At 36.6% G+C, this 12,895-nt stretch overlaps 1 protein-coding gene across 1 annotated transcript; it reads left to right on the top strand.

The window, feature by feature from the left end:
• The first annotated feature begins 2,975 nt into the window (after positions 1-2,975).
• On the top strand, positions 2,976-7,404 carry ptprjb.2 (protein tyrosine phosphatase receptor type Jb, tandem duplicate 2). Its single transcript, XM_056252048.1, has 10 exons — positions 2,976-3,068; positions 3,168-3,212; positions 3,431-3,518; positions 3,705-3,795; positions 5,488-5,561; positions 5,666-5,800; positions 5,906-6,022; positions 6,132-6,292; positions 6,417-6,552; positions 7,000-7,404. The coding sequence occupies exons 1-10, from the start codon at positions 3,016-3,018 to the stop codon at positions 7,129-7,131; spliced, it is 1,032 nt and encodes a 343-aa protein (XP_056108023.1). The 5' UTR covers positions 2,976-3,015; the 3' UTR covers positions 7,132-7,404.
• Positions 7,405-12,895: the final 5,491 nt, after the last annotated feature.

Here is a 12,895-nt window from a genome sequence, read left to right as displayed (position 1 = left end):
TCTCTGTCGCACAGTAGAGAAATTACTGTATAGACAGGAGGAGAAGCTTGCGGGCAATCGGGGACGTGGAGGCATAAAGTCATACAGAGTCATAAAGTTGCTCCTGCTGCTAGCTCATGGACAGCTCCTACTTACGCTCTCCATCTCTGCAAGATTCAGAAGGGAATGATTCAGATTCCTCTTGGCACAGCTACTAGAAGACTTACAACTGTCAGACAGGTTGCTCATGTCACATCTCCGTCGTCAAGCTCAGTTTGAGCCTGCGCATTTCGCTCAGCCATCAGGAAGTGCTTCTAATTGACTTCACTTTTCTCCGTTGAAGTCTATGGGGTCGCTGTGTCCATTTCTTTTACTGTCTATGGGTTTGACCATGGTATTATCATGGTTTTGCGTTACAAATATTCAAATTATCACAGAAATACTGGGATAAAAGTTTACAGTTTGCATACAAACACTGATGTCAATGATCAAAATAGGGCAAACACCTGTTGAAAGTTTACTTGACAAAAATTATTGGAGCGATTACCTTGTTTCGCCAGCAGGTGGCAACAAGTGACTATTAAAAAATGTGTTGATTCATCCAGTATGAAACAATTGGAGTATTTATGTGCGAGTCAGTGAATCAGTCAAACTTAATAATTCATTCAAATCAGTTAAACAGTTTTAAACAGAGTGCAGCAAATATTATTTTGTCAGAACCACTAGTAAATTACATGTTATTTTGTTTAGTTGGCCTTCAGAATTGTGGAAGAATTTAATTTTATTGTGGGGGTGGTTAGGAAGGAGTGTTAGGAAGATTTTTATGGCTGTCCTTTTTGTCAATTCAGTTGTTTAATTTCTATAGGTTTTGTAACATTCTAAAAGTTCTTACTACGCATAAAGTAACCCACAAGTTTTCAAACCCCATTTAAAAAAAATGGGTCGCCAAGATGATTTAAGGAAAATGGAGTTACATCACACACACAAAAAAAATATTGTTTTAATAAAAACAGAGTCTATAGGCCTATATAAAAGGAATACACAAAATATATTTGACTTAAATAATTAACAGATTAACAAAACAAAAGAAAAAACTGTGCGACATCTGAGTTTGATTCATTTTTGTGAGTCGCGGCGCTCCACAAACAAGTTGATGGAAAGGAAACCGAGACGACAGAAAGCACATCCTTTTTGTTTTCTTTATTTTACAAAAGCAGAATGTTCTGTTTTATTGTGAGTGTACACAAAAAAAGTTTCGCCGTTTTTTTTCGCAGTTTGCAGTTTCGATGATGTCCTACTCTTATCTGAATGACCAAAATGATGGAGTATGTTATAACATATTTGCATTGCAAACTTTACATCGCAGCCTGTTCATTATCAAAATAAAATAGTCATTTAAATACCAGTAGTAGTACAATTCGTGCAATTTAGAGGGAGCACTGCTCCACTGTGGGGTTTCCAAGCACATTTTTGTGCATGTAAAGAGGATTGTTTTTCTGTCGATATTGGAACGCGGCGGGTGAAGTGAAGTACAAAGCCTATGATAAATAATAGTTTAGCATCCAAATACATCGCGAATATGGAAACATTTGGATTTGAATGAGAGAGTTAGGCTACGTGAGCCCAACGCCGGTTGCTTTCAGTTTCGCTTTAAATGATTTAGTTTTGGCTTGTTTATTACTTATATTTTTCCATTCTTGTTCTGTCCTTAATACTGTTAAATTTAAAGGATTCGTTGTGGAGTGAGGGGAACTAAAATAGCCTATAGCTATGTTTGTAGTAGGCCTACATTATAGCATTTATTCACCGGTGTAATTTCTGAATGATATTGAATGCCACTTATAAGTTACATTCAATTTCCTTCAGAAATTATACCTGTTCCCTTTCGGGAACTCGAGCTGCATCGAGATGTTGTGTGTGATTGCGTCATGAGGCACGTATAGAATCAGTCCAATGGTGTGACGAGACGTCATTGACGGGTGACTTCACAGACCAGGAAACTGTAAAGCATACCTAACCTAGCCTAAGGCACACCTGTGCAATAATCATGCTGTCTAATCAGCATCTTGATATGCCACACCTGTGAGGTGGATGGATTATCTCGGCAAAGGAGAAGTGCTCACTAACACAGATTTAGACAGATTTGTGAACAATATTTGAGAGAAATAGGCCTTTTGTGTACATAGAACAAGTCTTAGATCTTTGAGTTCAGCTCATGAAAAATGGGGGCTTTATATATATATATATATATAAATTCATAATTGTATTATTTTTACATCTGTTTTAATTCCCCCTTTCACCAGTACATATTATTTGTTTTTCTCTCCGCACACAGAGCCAGAAATGATCAGAAATCTCACAGTGACTGATTTCACATCATCATCTGTGTCTTTGAAATGGGATGAACCAATTGGAAATATATCTAACTTTACTGTTAAATGGACAGAGAACAGGGCATCTCCAATATATACTAATAACACTTCCTATCGCATCACTGGTCTGAAACCGGGAGTCAATTACACATTTTGTGTCTCTGCTGTTACTGAAGATCCACAAAGACAAAGCGACCCTTTCTGCATCTCACAACTTACCAGTATGTAGAATTTTAAAATATCTCTCCTCTTCCTCTTTGAACACATCTGATCATCATCCAAAGCTCCTTCACAGACTAAACATTAAAATAATGGTTTGACTATCAATGTAATATTCTTCAAAATAAATAAAATAGATCATGTTTTTTAAGGATGAACTATTTGCATCTTAGTATATACTAGCGTCACCTAGTATCATTAAATGCTCTGATAAGGTTAATATAATCAATAATGGCATTCTTCTTTAACATTTTTAAACACATTACAAAGTGAACTCCTCTCTGACCCAGTAATGATATGGAACCAGTTACAATAATATAAGTGGCATTTGAACTGCAGTTTCTTTATTGGGAACATATTTAATTTTTTTTTAGAGTCAGAGTCAGAGGTAGAAGAACGCCCTCAGAGTGATAAAACTGGTCTGATTGTTGGCTTAGTTCTTGGAATGATCTGTATTCTCTTGATTATCACTCTCCTTGTCTTCTTCTATTCAAGAAGGTGAGTTACCAGTATCATCAGAGAAATGAAGATTGGACAGAGCTCCAGTAGTCATCCAGATTCATTTTATTAACATTTCTCTATTACTCTCTATTCCAGACAAACCAAAAAACAATGTCCTGACATCCCTGTACACAACATTAGGTAACTTTGTTTGATATATTTTATAGATTCATATTTATTTGACAAAACTTAAAAGTGTAAATTAATTCTTTTTTACTTTCTATTTGCAGAGATAAAATATAAGTAACTTTTTATTATTAACCCACATACTTGTAATTATTTTGAAAGTAAAAAAAAAAAGTTCTTTGAATTTTTGTAGGTTTTCATCCTCAATGATTTCTTTGTTTTATCATACACAGTAATAGTGGTTTAAGAGTAGAAGATTATGAAGAGTATTTTAAGCGGAAACATGCGGATTCCAACTGTGGTTTTGCTGAAGAGTATGAGGTACACATGGGAAACGCATATAAACATATATATACTTACATATATATATATATATATATATATATATATATATATATATATATATATTAGCAAACATTTGTGCTCATGACTTGTCATTTAGATTTATTTATTAATTATAATAGAGTTTTCAAAGTCTAGGTCTAAAGAATTGCTGTGTTGTTGCAGGATTTGAAATCTGTTGGAACTGCGCAGCCAATGAACGCCGCCCTGTCTTTTGAAAACAAGGCAAAGAATCGTTACACAAATGTTTTACCTTGTGAGTAGACTGACTGACTGTTCCATATTGTATTAAAAGGTGGTGAAATTTTGTGGAATGTACAATGAAAATACCATCAGAAAGCAAGTCTCTCTGTTTTTTGTGCAGATTTCCATTTTTGCAAATAATTCCATTAGTGCAGAATTATGAGAAATTTTGAGTTGACATAAAACAAAATTCTGATGAATAAATTACATGAATTGCACCTGGACTATTCACACTGAAGTCACATTGCAGAAAAGCAGAGACATTTTCAGTTAATTTCCATGTATGGACGTGGCTCAGATTTCAATTGAAAATTGACCGTTCAGTGTTTTGTTTTAGTCATTTCAATTTCATTCAAAAATATTTGGCCCACATTCAACTGCAGTGCAAATGTAGCTTTATTTTAGCATCATAAATTTCAAATTTTCCCACTCCTAAAAGTCTCAGAAAGAAGTGAACAGTTGATGTTTGCTACTGTTAAAGATTCTTGATAGACTAGTTTATGTGTGGATCTAATTGTATGCAAGGAACACAAAAGAAGAACACAAAACAAGATATTTTGTAAACCCGAATAAGTTGGCACAACTCAAAAAATTTAAGGCAATCAGTACTAAGGCAACTTAATTTTTTAAGTTAAGAAATTCAAAGTTTAAGTAAGCAGAACTGACATATTTTTATTTTGTATTTGTACATTTGAATTGTTCTTAACTTGAAATGTTTGAGTACACTAATTCATACATTTAACTTAAAATTAGCTAGCTTTAACAAGCTAGTTTGCTAACATACTATTTTGTTAACATCTTAACAATAGTATGCTATATACAGTAACAATTGCAGCAATGTAAAGGTTTTATTTGCTCTCAAATCAAGCTCATGCACCACTTGTCACCATGATGGTAACTATCCTAAAACCAACATTAACAGAAATTCTTCTATATTAGCATAACGAAACATTAATCATTACTAAATCACCCGCTTAACATTAATCTTGCACAAAAAAACATTGTATTACACTTAATTTTAGCATTTACTCTCCCTTTCGAGTGCCATCGAAAAAGCATGCTGGGAAATATACATCCCAGCCGTTTCAGTTAAACTTAAGTTCGTCTAAATTAAAAGAAATAATTTCATAAAACTCAAAACAATGAAACAGTTCAGTTTACTTAAAATATATCCATTCTGTGAACTTGAAAGAAAAAGAAAGTGCTAAATACTCATAAAAGTTAATTTGACTGAACTAATTAGTTTAATTTAAGTTTTTCCTACTCAAACCAATTAAGTATTTTGAGCGTTAGGGTTTACAGTTGATGGACCCCATTGACTCCCATAGTACTTTTTTCCTACTATGGAAGTCCATCAACTGTCGACCCAACCATCGACATTCTTCAAAATATCGTGTTTTGTGTTCAGCAGAAGAAAGAAATTCATACAGGTTTGAAACAACTTGAGGGTGAGTAAATGATGACAGAATTTTCATTTTTAACTAAACTAGACACAGGTGATGAAAATCAGAAACCGCAGGAATTTTCAAGAAAAACGGAAAATCACGTGGGAAAAATGATATCAAAATAAGAGCCCTTGGAATATAACAGAACATGACAGATATACAGATACTGTGTGAATTTATACTAAATCAGAAGCATCATTTTTAGTTCCTAATGAATAAATACTGACTGAAACTAATTGGATCATGTTTTCCTTCTTCAGATGATTCTTCAAGGGTGAGATTATCAATGTGTGGCAACCCCTTTGATGACTACATCAATGCCAACTACATTCCAGTGAGTGCATATACAAAAGGGAATTTTCAGCAGGTCACATGACTTCTCGATATGTTGTATACATTTTTTTCACTAATCATATTTATTGATTTATTTTTGGTCAGGGCTACAATTCAAGAAAAGAGTTTATAGCTGCTCAGGGTCCGTTGCCCGTCACAGTGAATGAATTCTGGAGAATGATCTGGGAGAAGAACGTCTACAGCATAGTGATGCTGACCAGATGCAACGAGCAGGGACGGGTGAGTTCAAAATTGAATATCGAAATATTATTAGTCACACTGAAAAGTGGTGAAAATGTATATGCAGAGTAAAGCAAACCAGCAATCCGTGTCATTTTTCTCCAGGTGAAATGTGAGAAGTACTGGCCATCTGAGACGAATCATTATCATAACATCTCAGTGACGACCACCTCAGATATATCACTGGACAGCTGGACCATAAGAGACTTCAGAATCAAAAATGTGAAGAAATCTGATACCTCCATTTCCACTTTCAGTAGCATACAGGAGTGAATTGTGTTGTTGTTTTGAAATCCGTAATATTTTACAATAATATGATTGATCACTGTAGGTGAAAACAGCAGAAACTCGCTACGTCCGCCAGTTCCACTTCACAGCGTGGCCGGATCACGGAGTTCCAGAGACCACTGAAGTCCTCATTGATTTCAGACACCTGGTGAGGGAACACATGGACCAGTACTCGCGCCACTCTCCAACTGTGGTGCATTGCAGGTAAATGAGATTCCTATAAACAAAACATCCATGAATTTATATTGCAATGCAAACATCAAATATTAAATCTGCCATTCGTTTGATTAAACCTTCATCTCGTTATATGACCTCCTGAATTTTCCAGTGCTGGTGTGGGAAGAACAGGGACCTTCATTGCCATTGACCAACTGATTTTCCAGATTGAAAGAGAAAGCATGGTGGACATCTTCGGAGTTGTTAATGACATGCGCATGCACAGGGCTCTTATGGTCCAGACTGAGGTAAAGGAACGTTGAGGAACATTCAAAGTTAAGCTCCGTCAACAACATTTGTGGCATAATGTTTATCAAAACCAAACCAACTTTAACCTCAACCTTCTTTCCTTTAAAAAAATATAAAAAATGGATGCAACAGTAAGGCACTTACAATGCAGCCAGTTTTTAGAGGATTTGAAAGCAGAAATGCGAAGCTTATAATTTTATAAAAGTGACACAGATGTAGATGACAATGGTAATGCAGGTAAATCGATGGTAAATGGGTAAGGATATGTCTCCAGTAATGAACATTTTGCAACAAATGTTGTTGATTGACCTTAAATGAACCCAGAAAACATTAGTATAGAAATTGGAGCTGATAGAATGTGACTTCCACAAAGAAACCGTCGATTATAGTGAAGTAGACTTTTACTTTGACACCGTTTTCTTTTTCTTTCTGTTCTTCTACAACAGGAGCAGTATGTCTACCTCCACCAGTGTGCGCATGACATCATTCGATCAAGAACCGGAACCAACGTGGACTTAATTTACCAGAACAACGAAGCACTAAATATCTATCAGAATGTAAAATATTTAAAGCTGTAACTGTATACGGCCTGAAGATTGCCCTCAGAGCATATTTAAAAGAGCATTTTTAAATTTGCTTAAAAAAATAATGAAATTCACACTTTACATTTACAGTAGTTCAACTGTAATTTATTTTCTTGCACAATACCCAATTTTAAAGAAATATATTTAGGATATTACACTGGAAAGAATGCAACATGTTCTATGTTAATTTTGAAGTAAACAGCAAATAATGTGCAAGTAATTGTATTTATATTTCAATCAAGAGATCTTTATTTTTTTACTGTGAAATGTCCAAAAGGATTATTTGAATAATTTTACATGATATATTTTCTGATTGTATCTGCTCATAGAGGCATCCGTGAGATCCCATGTTTTATAAAATATGTATGTAAAGGAATGTTATTTAAAGGAATATACAGTATCTTACATTATAAAACCATTTAGAACAGTAACAAAATGATTTTTCTTTTTCCCCACTAGATGCACTCCCAACCTGTCAATGCACTTGAAAATGTGAATGTGTTTGTGCTGTTATAGACATATTTAGAAAGTAAGAAAATATGACATTTTTGTTGTTATTATTATTATTATATTGTTATTGTTTTTTAAGGGTGTAGCTGTGTGCCCAAAGTTCAACCTGCTGTGCTGGATATGAGCATTTGCTTGAGATTTGTCATTTACATTGTGTTTTGTTTTTATACAGTTACTGTAGTTTCAGACTTCTAATTTGATTAGACAAGCAGCTTTCCTAGAGCGCTACTATTTAGTATACAAGTACACAACCCATTACAGCTATACAAACTATGCAAATTATGTCTGAAATGTAAGTAACTCTATATTATATTATGCTCTATTTACTGCACTTTGTTGAAAAGTGATTACACCCGCAACTGTAATGTTATTAAGCTTAGCAGCTGTGATTACCCACACTCTTACTTGAGTGATATTGCTTAAATATATTTTATAAAGCATTGTTTAAGCCATTTTTACTGTTTCTATGATCAACACTTGTAATATTTTTATTTAACATTTTTATTTGTTTTTGAACAATTGTTGCACTAGAATCTCTTGCCCACTTACATTTCCCACTGGTCCCTTGAAGAAAAACTATTTCATTTGTGTCTTGCTTTTATATCCTTTGTGAACATATTTGTGTGTATGGACGTTATTTATGAAGCCTTGCATATAGTGTCTTTACCTAATTTTGGTTTTAACTAATGATGATAGATAATGATTCTGATACATGCTGAAAACAATGACCACAAAATAAATAACAAATAAATACATTTTTAAAAATATCAAAAGTACTGTGATTATTGAATGGAATTGATTCGGTGTTATTTAAAGTGCTCTGGGCATTTTTCTTGCATTTATATATATATATATATTTTTTTTTTTTAAATAACGGCAGAACACTTTTCTCCTTATTCCATTAAAGGGCACCCAAGCACTCTTCCTGCCATTTCACATAAGGTATATAGTATATTGTAATACATTTGTGGAACGTAAGTGATATGATATGGGCTTGAGGTTTTTGTTTACTCCATGTAGTTCTGAGAGCTGAGGTGCATATTTAGATTTTCTCAGACGCATCAAGGTGATCTCTCTCTCTCTCTCTCTCTCTCTCTCTCTCTCTCTCTCTCTCTCTCTCTCTCTCTCTCTCTCTCTCTCTCTCTCTCTCTCTCTCTCTCTCTCTCTCTCTCTCTCTCTCTGCGCATGTGCGGAGTGAGTGTGGAAGGAGCCGGTTGTTGGGAGTGAAAGTGTCTCCTTGTTTGAGTGAGATTTCTTTACTTTATTTATTTATTTAAACTTATTTATAGTTAATAGGTTTTAGGTTTTTTTCCCCTGACTTCGGTCAGAGAGTGAGGATTTTGGGGTTGGATATGGCGGATCTCTCACGGTTAACCATCAAGCATGGTTGTAAGTGTATGCCTGAGGCCGCGGTGTCAGTGGAGGATTGCCTGATAGCCGTGAGTGCGGCGATCGGTGGTGGAAATATAAAATCTGCCTCCCGTATGAACAAAGCCATTGTGTTTTTTCTTAGTGAAAGCCAAATGGTGGACGATTTAATTGAAACCGGGTTGATAATCAAAAACATTTTTGTGCCTGTTTTGCCTTTGTCAAGCCCAGCCAAGAAAGTTATTTTATCAAACATACCGCCGTTTGTTCAAAATGAAAAATTAGAGCAAATACTCCAGAGGTATGGTAAAATAGTAAGTCCTATTAGAATGATTCCTCTTGGATGTAAAAATCCCGAGATTAGACACGTGATGTCTTTTCGGCGTCAGGCTTTAATGATTCTGAACTCTCAGTGATCCATTAAATCTGTCAGTGAAGTTGAGTATTGAGGGAAAGGATTACACTGTTTTTATAAGTTCAGAGTCAATGAAATGCTTTGTGTGTGGTGAGTTTGGACATGTCAGACAAACTTGCCCGAGGCGTGACAGGCCAGCTCCGGCTGCAGGTGCGGAGAACAGCGAGAGGGCGGCCGGCGCGGATGTTGTTGCGACCGCTGTGGCGTCAGAACCGCAGCCGGGCGGAGCGCTTTCTGCGCCTGGTGTTTTGCCCGAGGGGAGACCGGTGCTGGAGGCCTCTGGAGACGGCCTGGCGGGGGCTGTTGAGGAGGAAGCCGGCCCGAGTAATGTCCCCGCTGTAACGCAGCCGGAGACGAGCCCGGGACAGGTGTGTTTGCAGCCCATGCCTGAAACTGAGTTGATTTGCGATGGAGGACAGGCGCAGCCTGATAAAATTGTGAGTGATACTACTACTGAGGAAGCGTCTAAACACAGTAAAGATGACATTTTATCTCAGGACCCTGTGGATTTAGTGGATGACTCTGACAATGAACATGATGACACGGAGTTAATGAGAGATTACGCAGCGGATTCGGAGCTCATCTCTGGAGGTAAGACCAAACTCTACTCGCTTCAGCAGATCAATCACTTTTTGGATACCACTAAAGGACTTCGTAAACCGAAAATTGAGTCATATTTTCCAGATGTAAAATTGTTTTTATTGTCCGGCACCATGGTTATGAGAAAAGCTTCCTTTGATGAGCTTGATAAACCTAAACGGTACCGTCTCAAGAAACTTCTGAGTAACGTTAGAAGTTCGTTGAATTTGCAAAGTAAAAAATGAGTATAGTTTGTTTGTCAAATAACCCTTGTGGAGTTTTTTTATTGTTTTGTTATCTTTTACTTTTTTTCATGGCACCTTTGAGATTTAGTTCTTTAAATATTAATGGGTGTCGTGAGGCTTTGAAAAGGACTAGTCTTTTTGATTATATTTTTATGAAAAAAAGTAGTGTTGTTTTTCTACAGGAAACTCACACAGATGTTATAAATCAAATCCAGTGGCAGAGTGAATGGGATGGACAGGTGGTTTTGAGTCATGGTTCAAGTAACAGTGCAGGAGTGGCTATTCTTCTTGGAGTTGAGTTTAAGGAACAGAATGTGAGCGTTTTTGATGTTCTTCCAGGTAGAATGCATAGAGTAGATGTTGCTTTACATGGGCTCAATTTTTCACTCTTCAATGTATATGCCCCTAATATTGGGACTGAACGTACACTTTTCTTCGGAAAACTTCATACAGCATTAAGCAGTGTCCCACTGGGTAGGATTATTGTTTTGGCTGGAGATTTTAATTGCACTTTAGATCACACAGTGGACAGGAATCATGAAGAACCTCATAGTCCGTCAGCAGATGTTTTTAGAAATTTAATAGTTTATCATGACCTTGTGGATGTTTGGAGGGAAGCTTTCCCTGATGTAAAACAATATACGTGGATAAGAGTAAGTTCGAATAGGGTTTCGGCAGCAAGACTCGACAGAATTTATGTACAAAGAAGTGTTTGTGATAAGTTTTTTGATAGTTGTATTATTCCTACTCCTTTCTCAGATCACCATTATATGTCTGTCAATGTCACATCTGCACAGAGCACATTTAAATGTCCCTATTGGCGCTTTAGCAATAAGCTTTTGCAGGATCACAACTTTGTGCACTCTTTTACACTTTTCTGGGAGGTGTGGAGAGAGAGTAAATCTCAGTACAAGTCCCTGAGTCAGTGGTGGGACATTAGTAAAGTTCAAGTCAAGATGTTTTGTCAGAAGTATACTGCCCACAACAAGAATACTCTTGAAAACAAAATGAGACAACTTGAACAAGATATTCTGCAGCTGAACATCGAACAATATGATGGAAGTACTGTTGAAGCGTTGGAAACAAGGAAAATTCTTCTCCACAATCTCTTGGAAGAGAAAGCCAAAGAGACTCTGATTCGTGCAAGGTTTACATCTTTTAATTGCATGGATGCTCCAACATCTTTTTTTTTCAATTTGGAGAAGAAAGTTGTTGACAGGAAAATTTTAAGTCGTCTGAAACTTCCAGGAGGAGGTGAAACAACTGATGAGCATGAAATAATTACTCAAGCACTGCTTTTTTATGAAGATCTTTATAGTGCAGAACCATGTGATGGAGAGGTAACAGAAACACTTCTCCAGGATCTTCCTCAGCTGATGGAGAGTGATAAGGCCAAGCTGGATCAGCCATTGCACATGAACGAGTTGACTGCTGCTATTAATGATTTATCCTCAGGCAAGGCTCCGGGTTTGGATGGCTTAACGGCAGAATTTTATAAACAGTTTTGGTCAGTGATTGGAGAAGACTTGTTCTCAGTTTTTTTAGAGTGCTTTGAAAGAGGCACCTTACCGCTGAGTCTACGAAGAGCACTTATCACTTTGCTACCCAAGAATGGGGACCTTGCGGATATAAGAAACTGGCGTCCAGTGTCTTTGCTTGGAGTGGATTATAAGATACTGTCTAAAGCGTTAACTAATAGATTAAAACTCTACATATCAACAATAATTCACGCAGACCAGTCATACTGTATTCCAAAACGTACAATATTTGATAATTTGTTTCTGCTTCGGGATTTGATTTCATTTGCCAGAGACAATAATGTTAATGTGGGGTTTTTATCGTTGGATCAGGAAAAGGCTTTTGATCGTGTGGACCATGAGTTTCTTTTTAAATGTTTTGAAGCATTTGGATTTGGTTCTTCGTTTATTTTTTATGTTAAACTGTTGTATACTGATATTTATAGTTTCTTAAAAATAAGTGGTTCACTCACAAGACCTTTTTGTGTAGGCAGAGGCATACGGCAAGGATGTAGTATGTCAGGCATTTTATATGCCATGGCCATTGAACCATTGCTAACTGCTCTGAGGCGTCAACTTTGTGGAATTTCAACTGTGGGCCATTTTACATCGGAGATGGTAACTGTTAAACTCAGCGCTTATGCTGACGATGTCACTGTAATAATAAGATCAAATGAAGATGTGTGCAATCTGGAAGCGGCTCTTGAGATTTATCAAAGAGCCTCCTCAGCTCGAGTCAACTGGAAAAAAAGCACATCTTTGTTATTAGGCCAATGGGAGGAAGAAGGTAGGCCTATTTCCAAACTTCCTCAGCGCTGCCCCTGGAGTTCAGAGGGGTTTAAAGTGCTGGGGGTTTTCCTTGGAACAGAGCAATACATGCAGAAAAATTGGGAAGGCTTTTACGAAAAGGTGGCTGGTCGCTTACAGAAGTGGAGATGGATTCTCCCCCGGGTGTCATATAGAGGGAGGGTTCTTGTTGTAAATAATCTAGCAGCATCTATGCTGTGGCATCGTTTGACGGTTATTGACCCCCCGAAGGAACTACTACAAAAACTACAGAAGGATTTTGTTGATTTTTTTTGGGATGGTTTCCACTGGCTTCCTTCTGGAATCTTATACTTGCC

The sequence above is a fragment of the Rhinichthys klamathensis genome, unplaced genomic scaffold, assembly GCF_029890125.1.
Source record: "Rhinichthys klamathensis goyatoka isolate OS25496 unplaced genomic scaffold, OSU_Roscu_1.1 h1tg000092l_1, whole genome shotgun sequence".
Lineage (NCBI taxonomy): Eukaryota > Metazoa > Chordata > Actinopteri > Cypriniformes > Leuciscidae > Rhinichthys > Rhinichthys klamathensis.
The sequence above is the reverse complement of the archived record's forward strand: the minus strand, read 5'-3'. Positions and strand labels throughout refer to the sequence as shown.

Coding starts and splice junctions, on each gene's coding strand:
- ptprjb.2 (XM_056252048.1), top strand. CDS start 3,016: ATGATCTGTATTCTCTTGATTATCACTCTCCTTGTCTTCTTCTATTCA. Junction 6,023..6,131: donor GAGACTTCAGAATCAAAAAT/GTGAAGAAATCT, acceptor TGATCACTGTAG/GTGAAAACAGCAGAAACTCG. Junction 6,293..6,416: donor CCAACTGTGGTGCATTGCAG/GTAAATGAGATT, acceptor TGAATTTTCCAG/TGCTGGTGTGGGAAGAACAG.